At 39.6% G+C, this 27427-nt stretch overlaps 1 protein-coding gene across 1 annotated transcript; it reads left to right on the forward strand.

Moving 5' to 3' along the window:
* The first annotated feature begins 21695 nt into the window (after window positions 1-21695).
* Window positions 21696-27427, forward strand: SULT1C4 (sulfotransferase family 1C member 4). Its single transcript, XM_065644900.1, has 7 exons — window positions 21696-21867; window positions 23544-23681; window positions 24896-24993; window positions 25321-25447; window positions 26666-26760; window positions 26977-27157; window positions 27315-27427. The coding sequence occupies exons 1-7, from the start codon at window positions 21696-21698 to the stop codon at window positions 27425-27427; spliced, it is 924 nt and encodes a 307-aa protein (XP_065500972.1).

The following is a 27427-nucleotide window of genomic DNA, read 5'->3' on the forward strand; positions in this document are numbered from 1 at the left end:
ATTGGCAATTAGAGACACAAGAATTAAAATCTTCTTTGAAGAAAAACCCGTTCCCGCTTCACCTGTTTGTCTTGGAGATCAGGTTTCTAAAGAGGAAGAAAGAGGAATGGCAAAAGCGAGACATCTGAGTTGGACATGTTTCGGGCTTGGGAACCACAGTGAAGGAGCCATTTAAAATGTATCATGCTGTTCAATTAAGGAGCAGAAGAAAAGGAAGTGCCCATAGGTTTTAAAATGTCTTGACATACTTATACAAAAATAAAAGTAAGAAAAGGATATCCAGAAAGATCTCTGTTTTCACTTTCAGTCAAAATTGCAGCAAATTTAGACAACTAAATATTTAATTAAATTGCTGATCAAAGTTTCTACAAATGCTGAAAAGGACGGGAAGGTGGTTTTTGTCTTGTCCCTTTATGATGCATAAATTTCTGCCCTGCATTAAATACACTTTAGAAAAAGCATTACATTGTGAAGCTGGTCAATGGAGGCCATGTCTTGATTGGTAGACTACTCTATTCCCCAGTGGCTCTGGTTGCCTTTTTACATCGAATTTCTAAACCCTCCTTTATCACAGTGTATATCCATGAAAGCATTCAGTGGTGCAGACAATAGCAAAGCACAAACAAAGAGTGTTTATATTTTAAGCCATACATTGTAAATACACGACCTTAAACTACTTATCACAGTAGGAAATAGCGATGAACAATATTCAAGTTTACTTGTTTGAAATTTTATGTTTCAGGAATTGGTTGCCTAGGGAAAGAGGTGGGCGAGAATCCAGGGTTTCCTGGTCACTGGCTGGCCTTAATTTGGGGCATTTGAAGGGTGACACACAGCACAGCAAGCCAGTCATATGCATTTGGAAAACACCAACTAAAATTCCCACTGAAAGTTTTAAAAATAAAAATATTGCAGGAGCTGAGACTGCTCAGTGAAGGCTATTTTTCCGGAGCCTTTAAAAAGCTCTAAGAAAAAAGTGCCTAGGTTATTCTTTCCTTCTGCCAGAGCCCATGCTATACCCAATTTAGGCTATGTAGTTTCCCTGAGCATGGTTGGTAAATGCAACCCCCATCCTTATGTCTGGACAGCATCATGAAGATGGAGCATAATTTACAAATAACAAAACAGGATTGTATTAAAGAAACAACAGACATGGTTACCACTTTTCTGCTTTTATAGATGTGATCCCCAGGACCTCAAAGTCAGGGGATGAGACTTTCAATCAGAAAGAGTATTTTTCCTTTGGGCTTCTCAAAAAGAGGAATCATTTTACTCTGCTGTGGTTTCCTTAGCACCCAAACTGATCACAAGACAAAATGCTGTTTCCTTCTGAATTCTGCCCACTTGCACAGCACATTGCTGGCAAGTTGCCCCCAGCTCTGCTGACAGAAGACGGCAAAAAGGGAAAAAATAGGGAAACTGGGATTTCTGAAGGAAGATGATCTTTCTGTGTCTTCCACTCAAGAAGAGAAACAAAGCTGGATAGTGCTGAGAAGAAGCTTGGAGGGAAAAGGACATGATGAAAGCTGGGACGTGCAGAAGGAAAGAGGGCTGGATCTTAGTACTAAAAGTAGGAGCTACAAAAACCTGCATGCTGAGCCAGGAGCTGCCTAAACTGCACAACAGGGGCTCCAAGGAGAAAGGGCTGAAGCCAGTAGCCTTGCTTTCTCCTGGAAGGAGGCACCAGCCCAGCCTACAAGTGACGGGGTGTCCCTCCCACCTCTAAACTAATGCTGTCTCCTCTTGCTGGGAACACCAAATCCAGTTCAGTGGTTTTCTGGGGAGATTTCTTCCTGCCCCTTCAGCCATGCAATGGAGATTTAAACAAGGCTGTATGGTTGTGATCCTCCCAGTCCATTTGTTCCTCTTTATGTAACTTATCTTAATAGGTGTTGGCCCAAGTAGTGGAGAGACTAATATGTGGAATAGGGTAGTGATGACACCAGTCACCCAGCTCCAGTTTCTACTCCAGAGATGAATCAATGAATACCTCAGGAAAAAAAAACAAAAACAAAAACAAAAACAAACAAACAAAAAAAAAAACCAACACCACACAAAACAACACTTGTTTCTCAGCTGAGGAGGACTGGGTCCAAAAGAAAGGACTGAAACCAAAATTTCATTCCATTCTCAGGCTAGAAAGAAGGATCTACACTATAGAGAGGGCTCATTCCAGATGATAGTGACAATTTGCAAAAAGTTGCAAGTTCTTCCAGCACAAGGATCCAGAAACTTTGTGGTTTGCTGTACCCAGTGGCACAAGAGGGAAAGAACCTATTTTCAGCATTCCCATCTACTCGATAACAAGAGCAAACTAAAAGACAGGTCCCCCAGATCCCAGAATCCTAGGAAGGAAGCCATGTACTCCCTTCGGTACATATCGGTTTCATATCAAAGCTGTTCCCCATGCTCATGTCTACTTTCCATACAGCTCAGAAGTAGGGAGAGCACCCACATATCCCTTCCCAGGAATGAGAATAAGGTCAGGTCAATACCCAAAGCCTGCAGTCAGAAAGTGCTCCCAGATCCAAAAAATATCCTTGTATTTTCACCAGAAGACAGTGGCGTGATTTAAGTGCCAAACTTCAGAAGAGAATTCACAGATACAAATAGCAAATAAACACTGAAAAGGAGCTTTGCCTACCCTAAATGTGAACACCAAGTCTAGTTTGATACCAAACTCCTCCTATTCAAGAAAGCCTGAGATTCTAAATCAGGACAGAAATTCTACTAGGCCATAGGGTGCCTAAAAGTTAACTTTCCAGTTCTTGAGCTCCTTTCTAGATCAAGCATTTAGGTTCCTGCTTCTCTTTGTGGAAGCAAACCAGCAGACATGTACACATACGGGCTGAATTCACTCCACAGCAGAGACACAGTCTCTCCGAGAAGGGATATTTCTTGTCACTCTCACCAGCAGCAGATTTTTCTATAACTTCATAAAATGAACACTAAATTTCAATCATAGAATCACAGAACCCCAGATTGGAAGGGACCACAAGGATCATCTGGTCCAACCTTTCTCGGCAAAAGCACGGTTTAGACAAGCTGGCCCTGTCCAGCTGAATCTTAAAAGTGTCCAATGTTGGGGAACCCACCACTTGCCTGGGGAGATTATTCCAATGGCTGGTTGTTCTCATTGAGAAAAAATTCCCTCTTGTGTCCAATCAGAATCTCCCCAGGAGGAACTTGTACCCATTACCCCTGGTCTTTTCCATGTGACTCCTTGTAAAAAGGGAGTTTCCATGTTCTTTGTAGCCACCTTTTAAACAGTGGAGCATGGTGATAAGGTCTCCCCTAAGCCTTCTTTCCCCCAGGCTGAACACATCCAGTTCTGAATAAAGCCATTTGCTGAAAACCATAATGGGAAGGGGAGGGAGGGCAGAGGGGAAGACATTACAAAGTGAAGCACCAGGTATGAGCAGCAGACAGAAAAATCACAATTCCAGCAGCGGGGTACGCTTTGTTACATAGCGAAAATGTCGAGACTAACTCATTTCTGACTTGGGAGAATGCAAACGCCGGGGGGGAGGGTGGCTGAAGACGAGTACGGTACCATGACCGATTGTACTGGCTCCAGCTTAAATTATTCAAAGCAGTGCCATCTACTGGGGCCAGCTGCAGGATGAAGCCTGTCCCAAAGATCTGGTAGGGTTTTTTTTCTTCCTGTTCGTAATTAAGTTCAGTGTTTTAATAGACAAGGCCAGGGCTGATGGATGCTAAAGATTTTAGAAGTACCCTTTGTGTTTCATTCGCACGCCTTACAAAATGTTTTCTAAAGGTCAAACTGCTCCGTGTGGTGCTGTCTCTTCAGATTTTTTGAATCACGATGGAGACAAGGGATTTTATTCTTTTTTAATTTATACTCTCCAGCACAATAAAAGCTCAATCAGTAAAGCACTTAAGCAAATGCTCACCATTAAGCATCTAAGTGGCTTCTCTGATGGTGGCAGAAATAACTGCATTTCTTCAAAGTCCTGTAGAGCAAGACATGAGATCAGGGCAAAAAAAAGAACATGCTTATGAAAGTATCTGTCTCTTATTTACCAAGGAGTCACCCAGATATATTCTAGATTCAGAATTATGCATGAAAAAAAAAGGCAATGAGAAGAGTATATGAAGCAAAAAAAAAAAAAAGTTAAATAGTTTTTACGTGAAGAAAATACATATTGTAAAATCATTCCACTTGTTGAATTAGAACTAATAGAAAATGGATCATTTAAAGTCATTAGCAAGTTAATATTCAGCAGTTCAAAAATTCTTATATCATCTGTTAAAATTATTCATAGACTACAGAACCGATGCTTATAACGTCAAATCCTTCCTGGATTGTTTAATATACTAAAAATCTTTCTCTGCTTGTGTGTCTAAGAGCATCAAGAGCAACAATAATGCTAATTTTACAACCTTTAGACCAATTTGAGCTTTAGACTTCAGAAACTCAGACAAAGAGAGTGTCTAAAGCTAGAATTTACGCTGTGCTTATCAATCTTGGATGACCAACTTGAGCTACCTGTGGAGTCTGTCTCAGATATAAAATGTGTTTGCCTTATCACTTTATGGACTTTACAAAGAAGCTGAAGAGGCAATAATTTTCAAAAGAAAAGAAAGGACCTCTAGTGAAAATATCATGGTGAGTTTTTTTGAAAGAAATATATTTTCGGAACAAGTCGTAATTAAATTGTGGACTTCAGTGATACATCTTGTTAGGGATACCAAAAGTATAAAAATATGTTCGAAAAATATTATCTAAATTCTTGGATGATAACTGTCAAAGGGATAGAGTGCTATATTCTTGGTTTTTAGAACTGCCTTTTTATAGTCTTAATGTATAATCAAAGCACATTTTCCATCAGCTCCTGCCTCAGTTGTGAGTGTGCTCAGCACCACCACAAATCTATCCCTGGGTCTTTCATACTGCTGCACTCCAGGCAACCTGATACACAACCTTAGTGGTCAAGTGCAATCATTTTGTCTTACAGCTTACTGTCACATCTACAGAAAGGTTTTGAGCACCCATGTGCAGTGTGATCACCTCTGTAGGCAGCCAGGGAGTCTCAGAAGAGCCAGTCAGCTGCTTCAGAGCACTGGAAGTTGCTTAAATCCCTGCTATCCAATTTTTGCCAGCACATTTGTCTAATCCCCACTAGGATGGGATTTCCTTAAATGCGGGTGATCCCTCAAACATCTGGTCCAACAGAGAGCATCAGAGCATGCTTCTCGGAGAAGCTTCGTGCTTCAAAGGGAAACTATTGCTTTGGAAGAAAAAAAAAAAAAAAGAAAAGAAAAACTTCTAAAACTAAACAGCCTTAGGGTTGTTGATTCAGGATCCGATGAGTGCCTACAGCTGTCATGGGAAACTGTACAAAGTGAGAGAGATAAGAAGCATCTAATATCCACCCTGGCTGCGAGCAGGCCCACAAACACCTATTTCCAGCCACACGACAAGAGCCGCCCGACAGCATTTGCTGTCTGCAGCAGATACAGTGGGTCCTGTTGCAGCGTTGCCATTTCTGGGATCGGAAGCTTTTATTTCATAGTCAAGTTCCTACATCAATTCTCCCAGCATCCTATGTCAGTGATTTAAGAGCTTGTTAAGGGGGAAAGCAGTGAGGATGTAAACACAGAAGGCTGAATTTAATGAAGAAGTATTCATACAAGCAGAAGCATTAATAAAAGCAGTAATAATAGGGCATGAAAAGTGACTCCATGGTTATGAAGGTATCTGTACTGATCTTCTACAAGCAGAGGAAGAATGCAAGTTTTGGACTCCAGCAGGAAAGCAGATAGAGACAGACAAGCTTTGGAGACCAGCCAGCCTTCCTTACTTGAAAAAAAATCTCATTTCAGTCTTGGAGAAGGGGATTGTTCCTTTGGTTTTCTATCAATGCTATGTGACATCAATAGAGCTGGATGAGTGACCAGCTGATGTGGGAGGTAGTACAAAATTGGGTTTTACCATAAGAGTAAGTCAACACACGGTGAGAATAGTGGCCCGCTATCTGGAATACCTCTGAGTGGTCACAGGACACTACTCAGAGGACCTTTCAGCTGCTGTTCCCCAAGCAAAATCCACAGGTTTGAGTCCTTTACTTGCTGAAGTGTGGTGTCTTTTTCCCTAGGAGGGGAAAACAAAGTCCAGCTGTGAAAGTAGTGAGAAATAAATGTAATTTAGAGGAGAAAATGGGATTATAATAAATTTCATTTTATTTTGCATTTTACATGTAAAGTACATGATATCGTACTTTATCTCATTCTGAACTAAACCACAGAACTGACAGGAATATCTTTTTCTGGAGAGTAAGCATGATGGGGAGTTGAGATACATGCTTCAGTTTTAAACAACACATGCACATATATATATACACATTCGTGCATATGCCTATATTCATATATGTATATACCTATACATATACATATATATGCCTATATTTTGAGACCATTAAGTACATCTGATAGCACCTCTTAACATTAATGGATTGTCTCTGGAGCAAAGCGACAAGATTTTAATTTGTTTGCAGAACTAGTTCTTGCAATGTGCAAATGCAGATGCAACTGACTTTTTAACATGAGGAAAATCAAACTACTCTCCCTTTCAAATTTAGTGTATTTTATGGGAGTCTCACACAAGTGGGAATCAAATGTGTTATATCTTTAAAGATGGGTGGGTCTGTCACTAGTGTCCTAAAGCTTTTTGCAGAACACACTGCCTGGTTCGCTCCCTACCAGCTCTCAGCCCCTCCACTCCTGAAGCAGAGGACTGTAACGCTCATGATCATTTTTAGACCCCTGAGCTCAAGAGAATACTGAACAATCTCTAGTCTGATGCTGCAGGACAGTCACGCTGAAGAGATCTTAGGGAGCCTATCGAAGGGGCAAGCACAAGCCTGATGTACTCCCTGTTCCAGGCTTGCAGGTCCATGTCTGGCATGGAGGCAGGATGCAGGATGGTAGCCAGGGCACGTGAGGGTTGCTGAGGTACTGCTGACCCAGCTTCATCCATGGTAGTCCTGAGTGTAACCCATGCTCTGAGCGCAGGTTTGTATTTGCTGGGCCAGGAATCACTCTTTGGTTCTCTGGGGCTCTAAGCAACCTGATCTAGTTGCAGATGTCCCTGCTTATTGCAGGGGGGTTGGACTAGATGACCTTTGAAGGTCCCTTCCAACCCAAATGGTTCTATGATTCTGTGAATTCTATTATTTTCTTTTGCTTATAAATATATAGCTTCTGTAATCCCTTTGCACTAGATTTTGAGTGAGCCCACAATCAAAACACAACACAAACACAGCAACAAAATATACTTATGGATTTAACATCCCGTATCCACTGCGATATCTTGCAGAGTCCTGGTCCTTTCAACAGCCCACAGCTGGGCTTGCTTCTGGCAGACACGAGGGAGCTGGTGGGTGCCCAGGACCTTGAGGCAGTGTCAGGTGAGAGCTAGAGCCTTGTGATTGGATGTAGCCAGAATGCTTCCTTCTGGGACAGTCCTCCTAAGAGTGCTTCAACCCACTGCTACCTGCTTGCTGACATGTGGTAGATGCTAGAGACACACTGGCAATCTTCGTAAGGCAGTGCTGGCTGCCTTCATGTGCTGAAAAAGGAAATAAGTAGTATATAGTACACAACCCTGCTGTATATCAACTAATTCCAAGCATTCATCTCTATAAAAATACTAGTGGAAGCCCTGCTAACACCAGTCACTTAAATAGAGGAGATCATTTTCTTCAAATTTGGAGTGGGTGTTAACAAACTATAAAAAAATCTTCATTTCTAACCCACTTCTGCACTCATATCACAAAGTGCTCACACTTCTGTTAAGTGCGAGAAAGCTCCTCACATGAGTGTTTCCTGACCTTCCTTTCTAAATTAGATTTGCTAAGTGTTGGCTGCCAGCTGGTAAATGAGAAGTGAAACCAGTTATCAGTTCCTGCATACACTGTTCTGGGACAGCAGCTTCGGGAGCCAAGTCTTGAAATCAGTTCCCTGCAGCTCTTGAAGATGCTGGAGGGGTGTTAATACATTTTGTATCTATAACTATCACACATAATTGCACTAAGTCATCAGGGCTATTGCGTACATGCATTGGGATGTATCCACTGTCTTTGCACACTAAGGGATGGCTGAATTACATACACAAACTCCTTCAAGTGAGTTGGATGCTAATTTATTATATTTCCACGATGTTCACCCATGGCTGACAGATATGACCCACAGGAGATTTCCACCCTTCTGGAGAAGCAACTGGAGACCAGATTGGGGTGTCCAAGGTGATTAGACTCCCATGCTTAGGCAACTAAATCCACATAACCTTTACGCTATGCCAGCCCCAAATAGCTGATCCCTACACACCAGGAATGTGGTATTGCTGCTGGGTGTTGTACTAAGGTTCACCACCAACCACTTACACAGCTTCACCACCAACCACAAAACCCCCTGGAGCCAGCAGAAGCTGTTGCCTTCAAACAGCCATGCCAGCCTTAGCAAGTCACTGGAAATCTGTGTAAATTAGTCCCAGGAGTTGTTACAGTCCAGTCAGTTACAAGGTTTACTGCAGAGCCAGGACTAGGAGAGCACAAGCACAGCTAAGAAATCATTCATGTGATTACAGACAAGCTAAAGAAGTAGCTGCAGTTATGTAGAGGTATGTCTTTGTGATTTAAAAATATGAATAGTTTTTAATAGAAAGGTGTGCTTGTTGGTCATGTTCAGCAGGCTACTTACAATGAAAGATTAATTAAAACTCACAGTTAGGATACACATGAAAGGAAAAAAGCGAATAGCTTCTTTAGATAAAAGAATGAGGTTTATGCTCAAACTTTTGGCCCCAAAGCAACAAAGCATGCAGATAAATGCTTGACTTCAACCATATGCTGAAGTTTCCAGAACCAGTTAAATAAAAAATAATGGGGTTCCAGAGTGTTTTGAATCAGCCACATACTTAATTTCTCTCCTGAATCTTATTTCCATTACATTTCATCATAACATATGAGGGTCATGGGGAGAGAGTTTTTAGCTGCTTTTGGTATTTCTGAACAAATTTCTGGAATCAGCCATCTTGTAAAATATGCATTTGCAGAATTTCCTAAACTGAGTGGTCAGTAAAAGTCATAAACCTTCTGATATGATAAAAACAGAATTCAGCATGTTGGCAAACTCCAGATCCAGTTTTTTGGGGTAGAACAATATTACCTGTATTGTTTAGGTTAGGGGTTTTCAATGGTTTATTTGTACTAAGAGATTCTGTTTTTCTTCAATTAACGTAGAAAATCTGTGTAGCTACCTGTGTAAAAGACATAGTCTTATGTTAAACCTGGAAATGAGCACAGATACATGTAAATAGCAAGCAGGTTTTATCACTATTTTAATTTGCCAAATTTTAGATTGGGCATATATGCCAGTACTCACCTTGTAACTACTAGCTAGTGTTACAGTAGAAAGAAAAAAATTAATGTTGAGCCTGAAGAAAATCACCAAAACCCCAGGAATGGTCATGGCTCATTGGTCAAATGCCACATCATTAAAGTACAACTCAAAAACATTTAGAGGAGTTCTTACATGTGAAAACACCATGCCTGAAGAAAGAGTGTTGTCAGGTAAGTCACCCAGCAGTTAAATGTTCAGAACCTGGAGATGTGGGCAGGAGCTCCAATCTCAGAGCTCCACTATCACATTATAAAAATGATTGATATTCCAGAAGTTGCACTCTGAACATTATGTGCAAAGATAGCCTCAAGAATTCAAAGCTTAGACAAGAATCATCGCATGTTGATTGATGGCCCTGTGTCACTCTGGTTTATGGGTTGTGACCACTGGAGACTTCAAAATGAACTAAGCCAAACATAACAGCATCCTTTGCTCAGTGAAGCAAGGATGCAAGACTCAGAAACCAAACTGTTCTGTCAAAAAATAAAATACTTAGCTCAAAAAATCTGTCAGACTTTCAACACTTTTGACAGCTTCCATATTCAATGCATGCAAAAGTGAGTCTGATGAATGCAGACAAAGCATCCAGAATGTTTCTTTGATATTAAAATTCTGTAATCTGGTATATTATCCTTAAATAATTCACATATCTCTTTTATGTAGGTCTCTCTCTCTTGGATGTTCTATAGAACAAATATCTTCATTAAAGCAAACAAAAATAAACTACTCTTCTTATTTTGGGTAGCATTAAAATCTGTCCTTACATAGGGTACAAAAGTATGCTAATACTTTAATGACACTGATTAATAACTGAAAAATAGCTGTCTTTTAAGCATACAAATATCAAGTGTGTTCATCCTGTATTGGGACTGTCATTTATTGTAAAAGGAGGAATTTTGCTCAACATGTAAAATGAAAACATATTATATTAATGTTTGTAATTATCCAATCCTTCAAAATCAGCCATAGTTGTTATAAGAACATCGCTTTGTAAGATATTTGGTTTTAATTTGCAATCTTCTGTTCTTTAATTTCATCAGGAATCCTTGTCTCACATCATTCTTGTTGAAAAAGAAAAAAATCACATAAATTTGGATAATTAATATTTTGCTGAACTTTTCACCATTTGCAAAGCTGCAAACAGCACAGAGCTTTTTTACTCCCACCAAATTCAACAGAAGTCTTTTAGATAAGACATAAGCAATCTAAGGAAAGACACATATCCAAAATGGTAAAAGAATAAGTGAGCATAATTTTCTTAATTTTGTGCTGAAGGCACACATAAAAGTTATTAAGTGAGATTTAACAGCCAGTAGTGACTTTCCAAAAGACTTTTTTCAGGACAATTAGAAGAGCAAAGAATGAACATTGTTAAAAGGTTAGAAATTCTAATAACTCAGAAACCATGCTGTCACACTTTTGTCATTCATACAGTTAAGGTCAAAGCACAAAGACCTGACTGGTCATTTTTTATTCCTATAGCTTTCTCGCTTCATATCCGTTTTGACTTTAAACTCTACTTCTCTTGTTGGGAAAAACTGACAGCAGCATCCTTCCTTCTGTCTTGCAGGTGACATGTACAATCGTGTACCTCAGCATCCCAAGGAACAAGGCTGGAGCTACAGCGACAGAAGGTGTGACACAAAGTACACGGAGAACCAGAACCTCATGTGCCTCGTTTACAACCTCTGGACAAGAGGACTGCCCTCTATGAGATACACTGTTAAGCAGGGAAAGTATATGTTTAGTGCAGAATTTTCAGATGCTTGTAAGATTTTTTAAAGCCTTACACATTACAATAGTTTTGAATACTCCACCATCACGACCTAGATCTTCTCTCATAAATTATTAGATATATTACCTTACATTTTCATGGAAGCAGGATTAGCCACGTACTTCAGAAATGAGGCTATTTATGCAGGGGTTTTTCTCAGATCTTCTACTCAACATTTGGTTGGACAACAAAGATTTAGACTAAATAATTTTCTTTGTTTCTACATATACCTACATTTCTTTATATATAGGTCACTATTCTTCATATGTGGACTTGTGGGTGAGATTACTTAAAATGTACAGTTCTGAAGCTATTAGCATTCAATATTGGTAGGTATAGTAGAGTCTGGATCCAAGTTGCCTAACTTCAGGAACTTGAATATCCGCCTACATTAGGAGTCTAGTTGCTTTAGCTGCTCTAGTTGTCAATAAAGAAAGGTAGATGTCCACCACGGCAATTCAGCTGCGTCTAAGACTGCTGATACCACACATTTGCAGTTTTACACATGCAAAGACCCGACATCTGGCAAAGCAACCAGTTGCTACTAAAATATCAAGGTCCCGCCCAGCACGCCTCCATCTTTTAACACAAACTTTAACTGTGTGATACTGAGTCATACCAGTCCCTGATAGGCGTCTCATATCTGTAGTACCCTGACATGAGAAGACAACTTGTCAGACTTGACCAATACAAATTGGCTGTTCAGAAAAGGTTTTTCTTATAATCTTCCCACTATATGTATGTCTCACAAGAACAGGAGAAATGCACCCACAGGGTGGTGATGTGCTCACTATGGAGGCCCTTCTGGCTGCCACCATATAAATACAGCTTTTGACACCCCTAGATTTGGTTTTGTTGCTGTTGTATCTTGAGGGACGTTTTAAGTCCAAAAGTTATGTCTTAAAGGAAGAGAGCTTCTTCCCCTGTAATGTTGCCACAAGCAACAGCATAGTCCCCAGTCTGACATGTGACACTGAAACGCAGGTCATTCATTTCAAAACAGTGTTAATTCTTCAGAAAATGTGAACATTGCTATTTGTTTTCATGCCATTGCCTGAAAGAAACAGGTTAACTGATTCATTGGTCTATTAGAAGAAAAATATGACAACATCAACAGACGTTATGAATCCTAGATCAACTTCTCTCCTTCTCATTGTACACTCATGCAATTCTGTTGGTGAGAATGGCATAGTCCCCAAAAGAATACCCAAATGAGAGGAGAAACACAGACATGAAACTCTGAGTAGATTTTTATCATTAAGATGAAAAAATCTAAAATAATATTTTAAAAAGCAGAGGACAAATTTCCCACTTAAATATTCCCACCTGCATCAGTTCCACTAACATGACAACAGGCAAGCTCAGTGGCACAGAAAGGTGCCTGGACTCCAGCTGTTGCTAACAACAGGTAACATCATTATGGTACTTGTCCAGCTGTTAAAGTGCTCCATTTGTTGTAGGGCTGGGGAGGGTTGCAAATTTCAATCTGTTTCAACTGAAGGTACAGGAATTTTCAACCACTCAAAATGTCTTTGTCACTGAAAATGTGAACAGACTTTTCAAAGTAAATACAGAAGATCCCTTAAAAAATGTCTACCATTAAGGATCCACCACTGTAAATTAAAGCTGGCTTCCTGTATCAGAACACACAGGCAAGTGAAACACATAGACTTCTCTACTTCTGAAGAGTATCAGATTTTATGCTGTTAATGAATGTTCCTGATAAAATGTTGGTGGTAATAATGTAATTTGTATACTCACAAGAAAATCTAGTAAAAAATGTATAGCTTTGCTTTCCCTCACTGCACTGTGTTTAACTGAGCAAGGTCTTTTTATCACCATGCATAAAGACAGCCACTGCCAAGAGAGAAATTTTTATAAGCCTTATTAATACAAGTTTCGTATTGCTTAGGTATTTCACATATAATATTCTTTCTGCTACCTAATAAGAATTGTGACATCCAGACCTATTGTACTGAAAAAATGACAGCATAAATATTTTGCTTGTTTGCAGCATCTGGATTCCTTTCTTTAAGTTATGAAATAATCATATAAGGATTTCCCAGAACCAAGCAGCACTAGACTGAAAAAGTAATATTGTTGGGCTTGCGGAATTTCAGAGGGAAATCTGGCTAATGATCACAAGTTCAGCACTGCATGAAAATTTCTGAAGCTGGTTTCTGACACTTCCCATCCAGAGAGATTTTCCTGTCTCCAAACAGATGCTTGTAAAAAGGAAACTGGAGTTATAATTTGGTTGGATAAGCAAATGTCTTCTGAACTGGGAATAGCAGTCTTAATGCAACGAAGTCCCAGCTTGAACAGCAGATGTGCCACTTAAGTAAAACTCCATTTAATTGTTCCAGATGAAAGGTCAAGAGGTTTTAGTGCCTAAAGTAGTACAGGCTAGCACTTGAGCATCCTGCTATACCACCAGTAGAGCCAAGAATTCAATTTTCTATCTCCGATCTTCAGCTGTAATGAAGAAGTGCACATTTATTCTCAAGAAATAGTTGTAAAAAAAAATTGTACAAGTCTGATTGTATTTTGTCTGACCTAGCTTCCTAGCTTCACATAGGCTTGGGAGGAGGCTGCAGTTGCCAGTAGCCCCAAGAGATCCATATGACTGTAGTGAATCCAAAACAGTGAAGTTATTTTCTCTCAATCACAACCTGTATAAAGGGGTATAGAAGATATAGGGGCTTAAGAGCAAATACATTTTCCCTGGCTGTTCCCAGGCTGTTTTGTTCTCCTGCTGCTGTGGTACAAATGCTCAATAAATGGTCAAATTGAGGCCTCAGAAAGAAATGACAGTTGAAAGAGAACAGATATGAAATGATGTCACTTCACAAAGTCCCCTTCAAAGAAGGTGTGCTTACATCCATAAAGAAGGCTCAATAAAGTGATTACACAAACAGCCTGTTGAATAACTTCACTTAATGCAAGCCGAGACTGTGCTACGAAGCAGATGTGTGGCTTGAATGGAAATATTTTCACAACGGTTCATCAAGACAGTTGCTAAAAGAACTTTTTTATGAGCCTTGCTATGCCCCTGCTATTATGGTGGCACGAAGCTTGTATTTGGATCCATAAATCATAGAATCATAGGATGTCCTGAGTTGGAAGGGACCCGCGAGGATCATGAAGTCCAATTCCTGAACACAGTACATGACACTTATTCTGTTCAGGAAAACTGGAATCCCGGATTCAGCTTTAAGAAAGAGATTAATCTGTTGATACAAAGGAATCCACAGAAGGCAATAGACAGTTTACATTATTTTTTGGAGTGCACATTTTTAAAAGCATTTCTTTCCTGCTATGATTTGGCAGTTACAGGGCAGGTTGGCAGGAAAGGATGGAGAAAATAAATCACTTTTCCACTTAGCACTGCTCTGAGGAAAAGGACCATAAGTGTTCAGTTAGCACTTGCTCATCAAGCAATGCACGCCTGCTGCCTGGAAGCTTGGACACATATCCTTCACCTGTGATCCATGGGCTCTTCGGTTACGTCTGCTCTTGGGCTGCATCTGTCTTCACCTCTGGTTGCTCATCACAGTACGAACTGGGGTCTTGGTGCACCAGTCCCTCATAGCATCTGTCACAAATTCTGGGGCTTCCTTTGGGAAGAAACAAGGACACAGCTTTGTCAGGCACCTAAAACTAAGCAGTGCTCCCAAGTTCTCTAACGCAGACTTTTGCTACATCCATGTTTAAGCCTGAGAGACATGAACACTGAGCTTGCAATCTTGCTAGTGCAGTCTGCTGATAATTGGGAACTATGTATTATTATAATACAATAAGTAATGTTAGCAAATAAATTCCATCATTTCATATATGTAGCCCACCACTCTGCAGCTGTTTATTACAAGTTTCCATTTTCCCTCTGCAGCTCTAAACCAAATCTCATTTACAAGTGGGAACATGTTATTCTGTGTAGTGAATACCTGACCTTTTATTTCTACAAAGTAATTTCCAGAAACAATGCCAAAAGCATGTAGTACCACTGACAGGGTGACACTGCAGCACTTCATGTGCATATTTTCTTGAGAAAAGTATTTGGAAAAAGCTGTAGGAGTCCAATTAAACTTTATCACCTGACTATGCATGCTCACAATAACAAGATTGTATATTAATACGACTGTGACTCCAACACATGCAGAGCTGGTCAGAATGATGCAAACTGTGGGCTCTAACACTTCCTCTAGCAGGAAACTCTGCTGGAGAGACGACACTTAAAGCAAAGAAATTTCTGGTGTCTGATGTTAATGGAGCGTAAGTGCTTTACTGAGAGGGACTGCACTTAGGTATTGTCCTTAAATGTGTTGCTAAATTAAAGCCTTAGGACTTTTCATTTCATGTTTACACTTGACACTTCCCTTAGTATTAGTTTTGCTGTTACATATATCTATCTGTGACGATTATCTCAACTGTATTTGGCTGCAATCCCTGCATTCATTAAATAACCATCACAAGATGAGTAGTACCGTTCCAGTTTTACAGTTACCAGCAGGAAGATTGTTCTTGACAACATATGGGCTGGACAGCCAGGAGACTGTGACAGGACGTGTTTGTGATTAACCCCAGATGTGTCCCACAATACCAAAAGTTTTCATTGCCTAAGGTTGCTCACCAACTGGTAGTTACTTCAGTTCAATTCAGTCACCACAATGTGAATGCAGACAACAAGCTGTAAGATTCAAGAAGTCTGAAAGTGAAACCTTGACCTGTCCAGAGTCTTCTTTTGTTTCTCCAGAATATGTTATGTTTTTCTGAATGAGTAATACAGGTTAGTATTGGAGGATTTCAATAGCTTTTAAATGTAAAGTTAAGTTTAAAAGATTTTAACATCTTTTGGAATAAAAACTCTGTTTTGTCCAGCAGAGGGAGACTAGAATTTTATATAAATGTAATACAAACATTAAGCATAACAAGGAAAAAAATTCTTTAAGTCAAATGTATCAGCCATAGATTTTGATTTATAAGACATAGTACTCTAGATCATATAGACAGCTAAATATAGGCAAAATCTGATGAAAATAAGACTTAAAACCATATTATAGTGCTTGATACTGATGTAGGATTTGTAGCCTTCATCTCACTTCAAGTCTGATGGTGTACAAATGACAAAATAAAATACACATTTTCTAACATGATTTGAAAGTCCTACTGTGATTCTTAATCAATTTTTAAGTGTAAAAATATTCAAAACCAACATAAAAATTAGAACAAAAGCAGATTTATCTGCCTTTAAATTGAGTATTATTCATGTCCACTAGCCTGAGACAGATTTCTTGTCCAAGACACAATTCTATCAGATATTTTTAAAATCCCACATAATACATTCTGTGAGTTTTTGAATTACCTGCATTCTTTCAAATGTTCTTTCTCTATATACAAATGATCTCTGAAATACCCATTGCAGGAAGAGTAAAAAGAGCTAGTAAAGAAACATAAGGCTTTCCATCAGTTAATAAACCAACATCTTTTGCCAGAGATCTCATCGCAGAATTATCTTCAATAAGAAATGTTCTACAAATTATTTTTAAAAACACAAAAGCTTCAGATGGTAACTGGAAACATATTTTATTTCTCAGATAATCCCTTTGCTTTTTTTCAAGCTAGAAAACCTAAAACTAATATATTTAATGGGAATGAAAAAAAGAGATTTTAAAGGAGATCTCATATGAAGAACAGGAAAAAAACAAACAACAACAAAAAACAAAACAAAACGAAAAAACCCCACAAAACAAAACACACAGACCCAACTCCAGAGTCTGGAAGACCAAGAAAAGAAAACTATGTCTTTATTTATTTGCTGTCTAGTTTTGACTCCCCCGTAGTGCTGTTTATCTTTTCTTAGCTCACTTCAGACATTCTGTTCAGTAGCATTTGGATGTCTCTGCTCATATAAGTAGTCATATGAATGTCAAGAACAGCATGGATAGCCACGAAATGTAGCAGCAGCATGTATTAATGGCATCCTGAATCCACCAAATACCCGAGGCTCCGCAGGACACACACTTCTGTTTTCAGTTCCCACCCAGGAAAGATTAGAAGAAACAGCAATAAATCTATGCCACTGAATAAAAGCATGTATGTAGACAGTGCAAGTGTGTCATTATCTCCAAAATAACTCTGGTGACACCATGCCAAAGGGAAGCTGCATCCTGACATGGAGCAGAAGAGGAGGCAGGCCAGGACAGGCCAGGACAGGCCAGGCCAGGCCAGGCCAGGCCAGGCCAGGCCAGGACGGGCCAGTCCAACACTCTGAGCAGCCACCCCAGCAACTTAGTTACCTTGTGCAATAATATTCCTGACCCTCTCTGCCGCTGTTATAAACTGCTGAAAAGAGAATTTTACCTGGAACTAAATGAGAGACCCATAGACAATTATCATATCGTGATAAAACTTGTTGGCTTACCATGTGTACATTTAAGGATGTGAGATGAGAACAAAAGCAAAATAAAGGTACCTCTACTCTCCCTTTGTACTTCCTTTGTTGATCAGACGCAGCTTTTGTGAAGCTCAGTGACTGTGAAACATGGTATTAACTACCCCAACTCACAATGCTATACAGCAAGGATACTTCCAAGGACAGGGAAACACATTCCTGATTTGCAGTCACTTGTCTCCATGCTGTAAGCACCCAGCAGTCTCTTTCTGTTTTTATTTCTGTTGAGTGGCCTGTGGCTTTCCATTCCAGGTAAAGATTTAAGTGTTTTCAGCAAAGATAACAAAAAATATAAAATAAAACAAAATCAGTGTGTTTTACATGAGGAAACATCTGCCAGCAGTTTGTGCTCAGGAAATGGCCAGTGGAAACCTGGAGGAAGCTCTTTGCAGAGACTGCTTGGTCTTTTTACAGAGTGGCCCAATAAACAATTATTCCCGCCCAGAAACCCAGTCCCTGGGCTGACCAGTTGACCTCTCACCTCCCTGTTTTACAACAGGAGAAATCCATCACCCATTGGTCACTTCAAAAGCAGTTTTAAAGCTGCAGGCAGTGGGTTTTGACCTCGCTCCAGCTTATCTGGCACAGTGCACTGTTCACAGGCTACTCAGATTCACAGCTGCAGTAAAAGAGAGCCACTCGATAAGCAGCTCTTGGGCTTTCCTTTGTTCAGCCACACCAACTGATGTGCTTTGGGGATTACTACATTATCATGATGGTTTCGTAACTGAAAGGGGAGTAGATACCTTTTCAAACCAGCAAATGAACTGCTAGGTGCAGGTGTGAGAAGGACAAACAGAAAGGACTCGCCTTAACACAGACAGGAAAACAGCAGGTCCTTTCATGACAGAACTTGAAAGTAATGGTCACATTAAAAAACAGACAAATGGAAGAAGAAATATTATGCCTCAGCCATATGCCTCTGTTCATTCTGTGTCACTGGTTCTGGTGTTGCCAGCCTTCAGAATAAAAACCTGGTGTCAGAGCCAGAAGAAAGATCAAGTGGTCAGCTTAAACCTAATCAAGCAGTTCTCTTAGTTTGTTTCCTGATTCTTGGGAAACTTTTCATGAAATCATACGGGGAGCACTGAACCAATTCACTGACTCCCACAGCCCCTCAATGAGAAGCCACAACCTCTACACTGTGAGTTACATGAGGAAAGTCATCACCTGTACGTGGACCAAAGGGTGGAAGGTGGTGATCCTTACTTGGACACCACAGTACACCAAGGAGTCAGAGATCCACATCACAGGTAACCCGAGCAGCTGCAGTCTGTGCTGTGCTGCACAGATCAACCAGCTGCACAGTTTGTCTTGTGCTTGGCTGCAGGATAAACTCAGCCTGTAACAGGAGCCTGCAGGCAGCTCCCACTTGGTACCGGTGATCTCGCCTCCTGCCTGGCCGTGACTCTGTCTAAAAGGGCAACGAAAAGCTCTCCTGTGAACATCCTTCATGAATAGAGTTGTCTGCTTGTTAGAAAATTATATAATAGCTTGAATGGCAGGAAAAAAAAAAAAAGCTTCTCTCCATGGACAGGACCTGCTCAGTGTGCCCTGGGGAAAATCCCCCCGGGGGCTCCATCTGATGGTGCACAAAGGCAAGGTTCCCAGTATCTGAAGGGATGCAAGATGTACTCACTGTCTATATTCTTCCTCTTACTCTGTCTTATTAGAGCAATATCTTATAAAGTCATTTGCTGTCAGGCCTTTCTTACTGATATCCAGAAGAGCCCTTCACCAGCTCACTCTCAGTTCACTCCCCACCTCTGGGGCAGAACATTCTCACTTCCCACCTGTGCCTTAAAATATGTGAGTCTTTGCAACTTAGACATCTATGCTCCTTCTGCAGTCAATGGAGAGCTGATCCATACAGCCCATGGACTCTGCAGAGCAAGTCACTCTCTAGACTCCACTGGCCATGCTGCGAGTATTGCCACATCTTCGTTTGATGAGTATGTATTAAACGCCTTTAAAAAATTGAGATAACAGAAAGCCATTTTAGATACAAACACTGCCAGACCTTCCAAAGGATGACCAAAAAGGACCTTGAGTACTCACGGTGCTTGCATGCCTTCAGCAGAAGAGAGAAGCAATGCCTGATAGCAATGTTTTTCAAAATAATTTTCGTTTATTAACACGATCCATTCAAACTTGCTTGAGATCAGCTGGAGTGAGCTACCTTTTGCCCAATAAAAGCTTTTCCTGTTGCAACCAAACATTTTGGTGTGACTGCAGCAGCTGGGAAACAGATATAAAAGTGTCACTGGCATACTTTTAGCAGTCCATGTTACTATGTTGTTCGTGGCTAGTCTGGGGCACGTCATTATCTCTCCCAGTATCTCATATGAAGATAGATAGGGACTTAAATCTTGTAAAGAAACGTTACCTCACACACTGTGATCCATAACCCTGCGAACCTGTCTAGAAAGTGTTATAAAACATAAATGGTTGGCCACAGCAATGAGACAGACCCTCAGACATTTATTAAATGATCACAGTGCAGTACATGGTGAAAATGGAACCAAGTTACTTTTAATTCATTCAGTCCCATTGATCTTAGGCACTAACAAATAACAAACTGTTTTGCAATTTAGATTAAATATTTGTAAGAAAATGAATTATTCTGAGACTGTTGACAATGACAGAGACAAGTTAAAATCATTTTGCTGGAGCTACTGACTGATATTTAATGTTGTTCGCAGTAAATAATCATACTTCAGATGACAGATCATAGAACAGATCATAGAATGGTTTGGGTTGGAAGGGACCTTAAAGATCATCTACTTTTGACCCCACTACCATGGGCAGTGACACCTTCCACTAGATGAGAATTCAAAGTATTTTTCCTTCACGAGATTAAACAGGAGTTCATAAACCAAGCCAGAAACACTGTTCAGCTATTGGCTGCTGCTGCACCTCCTCCTTTGCTCTCCTCACACTCATAGGAGGAATAGAAACTCCACCCAAACTTTCATTCTGCTTCTGCCTGAAAATCTAAGTGGGTGCACAGTCATCAATACAGCCAAGGACTGAAGACATTCAATCGGAAAAAAATTCTCTGGCAAGTTTCTTTTTCCTTCTTTTTTTTTTTATTTCTTAAGTCACTTCCCAGCCACCAATCCAACCTCCTGCTATACTCAGCTGTATCTCTGTGAAATTGGGTGTGAGTCAACAAAGAAATGAAATATTTTGGCAATGTTTGCTGTTGGGATTGAAATGTCTTTTATCTTTTCTGGCTGATACTTTTAATTGAGACAATTTCTGTAGCCTCCTTTTAAGCAGAACTTTCCTCTGATCATATTCTGCAGCTCTGAAGGTTATGGCTAAGAACAGTCCTCCTTGAAAGAAATCCAGAAATCAATAACTAGTTATTGTAAAATGGTACAATCGGCAGTAGACTTAACTAGATTTATTTAAATAATTGAAGTCTAACAACCTTTAGTTAACGATCTATGTAGTTCGGTTTATTTTTCTGCAACAAATTTCAGTATACAGCAGAGAGGTCTAAGAGAAAAGCTCCAGGAACAAGACACAGAAAAGCTTTGCAAATATTTTTGTGAGCATGAGGTCCAAAGGGTGTTAGAAGGTGCTTCTGTTTATTTTCCTTAAGAAGGTTTGGGTCCTGCTTGCTGAATTCAGTGGGAGCTGTTATGCTCTGCCTTCTTTTGAATCACACCTCTAATCAATTACTTTTTCCTGCCTTTCAAAAGGCACATACTTACAATTAAAATTTTACATAAATATGTCTGGTAAAATGTTTAAAGATGGAAATATTTTTTTTTTCTCTTTCTGTACTTAAGTAAACAGAGTGATTTTTAGAGATGCTGAGACCCACCAGCAGCAATATAATGAGCATTTCTGAAAATCAGATCCAGCTTTAAGGATCCCATATGTGGATCCAGACAGGCCAAATCATAGCCAAAGAAACCAGAAGATATGGAACTCAGTCAATAAAAGATACCTCAAGAACAGATGAGTAAATTTAGATTTTTTTTTTTCAGAGCAACTATGTTAATTCTGAGCCTTTCTTTCTTCATGCAGTGTTCGATGGCCCTGGATAAAATGGCAGATTTGAGTCTGGAACAGACAGTGGAGCGAGTTGAGTTACGTGAAATGAATGGTGTTCCCTTGACAACAACAACATACAGCATATGGGACCAAGTATGGAAGTTCAAAGCCAGACCTGATGATCTGCTCATCTCAACCTATGCAAAAGCAGGTTGGTGGGGGGAGGAAACAGAATAGAAAAGATCGTGATAGTGCTTATTATTGGAATTGAAAACTAACTTTCTATTGTGGCTACTATTTGTTTCATCCCAAACCAGACGTATTTTAAAGACATGAAGCTCTGTCAGCTGCGACGAGTGATTTCTGACTTCTTTGGCAGAAGTAACAACCATCTATTATTACTGAAGTTCAAATGGTCACAGTCTAATTACCTATACTTAAAGGTTTCCTTTGATTTAGATTATATACATACATATTTACAGCAACAATAGTCTTCCACCAGTAGATATCGATTTAGCAAAGCCACGTAAAAGTCATCATTACTAAGAAAAAATAGGAATCGATTGAACAACTATGGATTGTATTGTGTATTTAGGGAATGACTTGGTGTGTAAACCAGTACTGATTTCTGGAAACAGGTTAATCGTTTTAATGAAATAACCAAATTAACTTAATAATTTTAGCCAATAAAATAAAATACCCACCATTAATGTTAGCTATCTGTTATTTTATCCAGTGATTGGCCATTTAGCTCATTACTATTTCTCCTCTTGATCAGACCCTTTATACTTACTGCACAGGAAAACAATTAATAACAACCATCAATATTAATCCTGGATGAATAAAAACATGTAAAGTCTAGGGGATTGGGATTCAGGAACAGATTCACAAACATTTTACGAGCATTAAGAGAATAATTACTTGAATTACCAAGAATTTTTAAGTTTGATTTGGTTTTTGGTTGGTTTTGGTTTTGGTTTTTGTTGGGTTTTTTTTTTTAGTAGGGAAAAACACATTACCAAAAAAAAAAAAAAAAATCAAACCTGAAAACTTTTAATTTATTTCCTATGTACTGAAAGGAAAACCGCATTATTTTATCCAACCTGGATTAAAGCCTCTCAGGCATTGAATTAAAAAGAACTATAGTCAGGAGTCCATTCTACATTATGTTGTATCTGCCAGAGATGCACAATTCAAGTATCTTAAGAGGAGCTGAGTTTCCTGCCCACATTGCTTTCTGAGTTATCCCTTAGCCTGTTCTCCAGTTGACTTGCCACAGTACCTCGGAGGAGATGTAGTTAACCCAGTGACCATGGCTATTAGGGAAAAGATGTATGTGAAAGACAGAATAACTCTTACAAGATGTTGCAATAGCTCAGGCAGATGAAAGGTTGTACTGACCTTTGTTAGAGCATTTAAAATGGAAATATTGAAAATACTACAACTTTTTTACATTTTCAAACTGTATGAAATTTTTGCTCACTCAAAGTTCAGGTATTTAATTTTTTCGTTCAAATTCAGAATCAAAATAATGTTGAAATACCTAAGTTTTTATGAGGTATGAAAACTGGGAGGAAGGAATTTCATTCTTCTCTGCAAATAATACAATCTCTAAATAATAGTGAGTTTATCCCAGAGCATTTTTCATTACTGAGGTGAGGGTGGAAGCTTTCTGTTGGCAAGAAGAAGCCTGTCTAAAATGGAACTACCTTGGTATTCCTAATTATGCATTTTTCCTCCACTAGCCTCTCTTCCCTATTTGTCCATCATCTTCTGTGCTGCTCCTTTCTCCTTTAATAGGGTGTCCATCCTTCTGGCTTTCATCTTCCTAGCAGAAAAGACTCTTGGCTGGCCCTGAGGGAAATATCTAAACACTGGTATTTTCAGGTACCACATGGACACAGGAGATAGTGGATATGATTCAACAAAATGGAGATGTTGAGAAGTGTAGACGTGCCACTATTTACAGACGCCACCCTTTCCTTGAGTGGTACATCCCAGAGCCTTCATCTTTGTGTTACTCAGGTAAATATTAGACAAATAGGTTTATATTTCAGACAAAATGAAATAAAACAAGCACCCAGTGCTGATGCCACAGGTTTCCTGGGAAAGGTCCCGCTTGCTTTGTCACTGAACTATGCACCATGTTGGATATTAGGGATCAGTTCTGTTGCTTTAATATAAACATCTAGTGCTACTCCAGCTGATGCAAGGCTGGCAGATGTGACTCAGGCACTACTGAAGACCATGCTGTCCTGGGGTGGCATCTGAAATCTGTGTGTGATACTCCACAGTACCAGCAGCAGATATGCATAAAATGGCAATGTGGGGGCTGTATGGAAGAGAAATCTATGTCGTGGATGTATTCCCAAAAGGTGGATAATATTTTTGGTGGTTTTGCTACTGTTTTGAGTAACTGTTGTTAAATTCTAGGGTCTAGTCATCTAAACAAGCCATGGAGCATTGAGGCAACCAGCAGGCCTGACTGTTTTGCAAAGACACTTTCCTACAAGAGTGTTCCCCCAGCAAGGGCTCCCAGTCTGCATACTTTTCTAAGCCAGACTCTCTTCACGTTTGAAGCTAAAAAGCTTGACTAACAATGCAGCAAAAGTGCTACATTTTATCTTCTAAACCAGACCGTGTTGACACAGAGACAAAAAAAGTGATAAAGGATAAGCATAATAAATGATGACAGGAAAATACAGAGGTCATGATAGATGTTTAAACATCATATATCACCAGGTATTCCCATTTATCCATAGCTACACCAAATCTATTGTCCATCATTCTCCCAGTCTCTCTTTGCATGCTATCCAGAAAGTCTAGTCAGCCAGTCTGTTCTAGTATCCTAGAAAGAAACATGCTTTTCTTACCTACAAAGTGAAAGGAGGTCACTAAATATTGTGAAGGAAAAACATTAGTTGGCTAAATATAAATTAGTATTCATCATTATCCCTTGGAATGCAGAGGGTAGACATGGACCCAAGCAAGCAAGAAGATATGAAAGAGTGTTGCCCCTTTCCTGCTTGAATACATAGGTAAAAATTTCTCAATAAACACTGAAGGGGCTTATGCAATGTTGTATGTGTTACGCTGCTATGTAATTGCTTTGGAGATGAATGATCATTGCAAGGTGAACTGCTGAAAAGTCACAGTCAAAATCATACATCCGAGAATAGCAAAGAAGTGTTCGTGCAATTTAGAGAACAAGTCACATCTCATAATGAAACATCCCACAGGCTTGGAGTTAGCTGAAGCTATGCCTTCTCCACGAACAATAAAAACTCACCTCCCTGTGCAGCTGGTGCCTCCCTCCTTCTGGGAACAAAACTGTAAGGTAAGGCAGAAGAGGTAGGACTCAATTCTACTTCACTTCCAAGGAAGGTGATATGAACCAGGACTGAATGTGGTTTCCAGAATCTTTGTGAAACCTAAAGGTCTCCCCAGATATTTTCCCTTTAACGTGCAAAGCCTGTGTGAAGCTAAAAAAGTCATGACTAAGTTACCTGCATTGGATTTCAGAAAATGGCAGCTTCAAAGCAAATTCTCTTTAGCCTTTGTCATCAGGCTCCAAGAGAAAACTCCAGATGCTCAATATCTATATAAGCATGTGTAAGTTAATTTCTCTCTCTCCCTCTCTCTTTCTTTTTTCATATAAATAAAGATAATCTATGTGGTGAGAAATGCGAAAGACAATCTGGTGTCATACTACCATTTCCACAGAATGAATAAAGCATTGCCTGAGCCAGGAACCTGGGAGGAGTTCATGGAGAAATTCATGACTGGGAAAGGTGATGAACTGCAATCAGTTGTAAAAGAGATTTTGTTCTTTTAAAAAATGCGTGACTGATATATTTATTTCAGCTATGGTTTGAAATCCAGTGCTGACACTCTCTGGAAGGATATCTACAGAAGGTGTTCCAGTAGTAATTTATCTTCATTCATGGGGTTTTATTGGTACCTAAAGGATTAATTTTGTCTTTACATTTGCATTTTGAAAAAAAAAAAAAAAAGCTACTCTTTATGCTATTATCATTCAGTAACATATGTAACAATTTTCAGGCTTGATCTCTTCTGTCTGAGGTTAATAGAAACCTGCTTAGAAGCCAGCTGGGAAGGAACAGTGTTTTAATTGGGTTTACTCTAGCCTGTTATATAAGAAACCAAGGATTAATTTTGTGTAGAAATGTTTGGTGTGAATTTGAGTTAAGGGAGTCTTTTTACCTAATTTAATCTTTTTACCTAAATCAGGCATCTGAACAAAGCCAGTTTTCTAGCTAAAGCCAAGCAAGCCCAGAAGCTGATTCTTCCCTTTCCAAAAAAAGTGCTGATACCCAAGAAAGAAAACCTGCTCAGGTGGATGGCACTCTGCAATTTTGGTCAGTAAAGTTTCCACAGGTCCTTAGTATTTTACCACCACGTAGGCCTAGAAACACCACTGTCTGGTGGTGAGAGACCTTGTGTCTTGAGTTTGACTAGCTCAGCTTGGGAGCCGTCTGTCCCAGCACAGATATCTAGAACATAGCTACGTCTGTCCAAGCTGGTCATCTTGATACTTGCTGGAGAGAAACAGGTACTTCTGATAGTATATCAAATATTTAAACCAGTTAGAACCACAGAGTAATGGAAGTTGGAAGTGGTATTGGGTGTCCATCTCGTCCAACTCCCTGTGCAAAGCAGTCTTGTCCAGCTGATCAGATGAATCACTCTGGAAACATCTGTTTCTCTCCATTGACAGTAAAGACAGCCTGGATTTTTCATTCAGCAGTAAACATCTGCATTTGTTGCCCTCTAAAGTTACACATGAATCCTGCTCTGAGCATCCATACACCTGAGGGATTAATAGCACAAATGCTCTGATGAGCACAGAGCACAGTAGTCGTGGCCACAGTGATTCAAAACCAGCTGGGAAATGCCTAGACACTGGTTATGAGGAAAACACGAGTGCCACACATACCTAAAGACAGTTTGGGCATTTCTAGCCACTGATGATGTCGCTCCTTTTTCAGTGCTCTGGGGTTCCTGGTATGACCATGTAAAGGGATGGTGGAAGGCAAAAGATAAGCACCAGATCCTCTACCTCTTCTATGAAGATATGAAGGAGGTAAAAGGCTGGATGTATGTTTATAGGGCTCTGAAATCTGGGGGTCTAGTAGAGGTCACCTACGATCAACAGTTTTCTACTGTAATGTCAACCATATCAGTAAATCTTCAGAAAACTTGATTGTCTCACTCTGACAACAATTGCAACTTTAACACCGTGTTTGATTTCTTTGCTTTTCCTGGCTCTGTATCTTATCCCATGTTATTCTCTTTGCAGAATCCAAAGCGAGAAATTCAGAAGATTCTGAAGTTCCTGGAGAAGGACTTGGATGAAGAGGTTCTAAACAAGATACTCCATAATACCTCATTTGAGATAATGAAAGAAAATCCCATGGCAAACTACACTAAGGACTTTCTGGGAGTAATGGATCACTCTCTTTCCCCATTCATGAGAAAAGGTACTGAGGTTTGTTACTGACATCAACTCTGTGCTCCTGGTTATTATTGTTTCGAAATGGGCCTTGAAGTACAAATATCCAGTGAGTCATGGCTAACGGGCTTCAGGAAATACTAGTAAATTAATCTTTTTTCTTTTTTTGCTTTGCTGTTTCTTAGGGGTTGTCGGCGACTGGAAGAATTATTTCACTGTGGCACAAAATGAGAAATTTGATGAAGATTATAAGAAGAAAATGTCTGATACCTCTCTTGTTTTTCGCACAGAATTATGA

Source organism: Caloenas nicobarica, chromosome 1, assembly GCF_036013445.1.
Source record: "Caloenas nicobarica isolate bCalNic1 chromosome 1, bCalNic1.hap1, whole genome shotgun sequence".
NCBI lineage: Eukaryota > Metazoa > Chordata > Aves > Columbiformes > Columbidae > Caloenas > Caloenas nicobarica.

Coding starts and splice junctions, on each gene's coding strand:
- SULT1C4 (XM_065644900.1), top strand. CDS start 21,696: ATGGCCCTGGATAAAATGGCAGATTTGAGTCTGGAACAGACAGTGGAG. Junction 21,868..23,543: donor CTCAACCTATGCAAAAGCAG/GTTGGTGGGGGG, acceptor TGGTATTTTCAG/GTACCACATGGACACAGGAG. Junction 25,448..26,665: donor GAAATTCATGACTGGGAAAG/GTGATGAACTGC, acceptor CTCCTTTTTCAG/TGCTCTGGGGTTCCTGGTAT.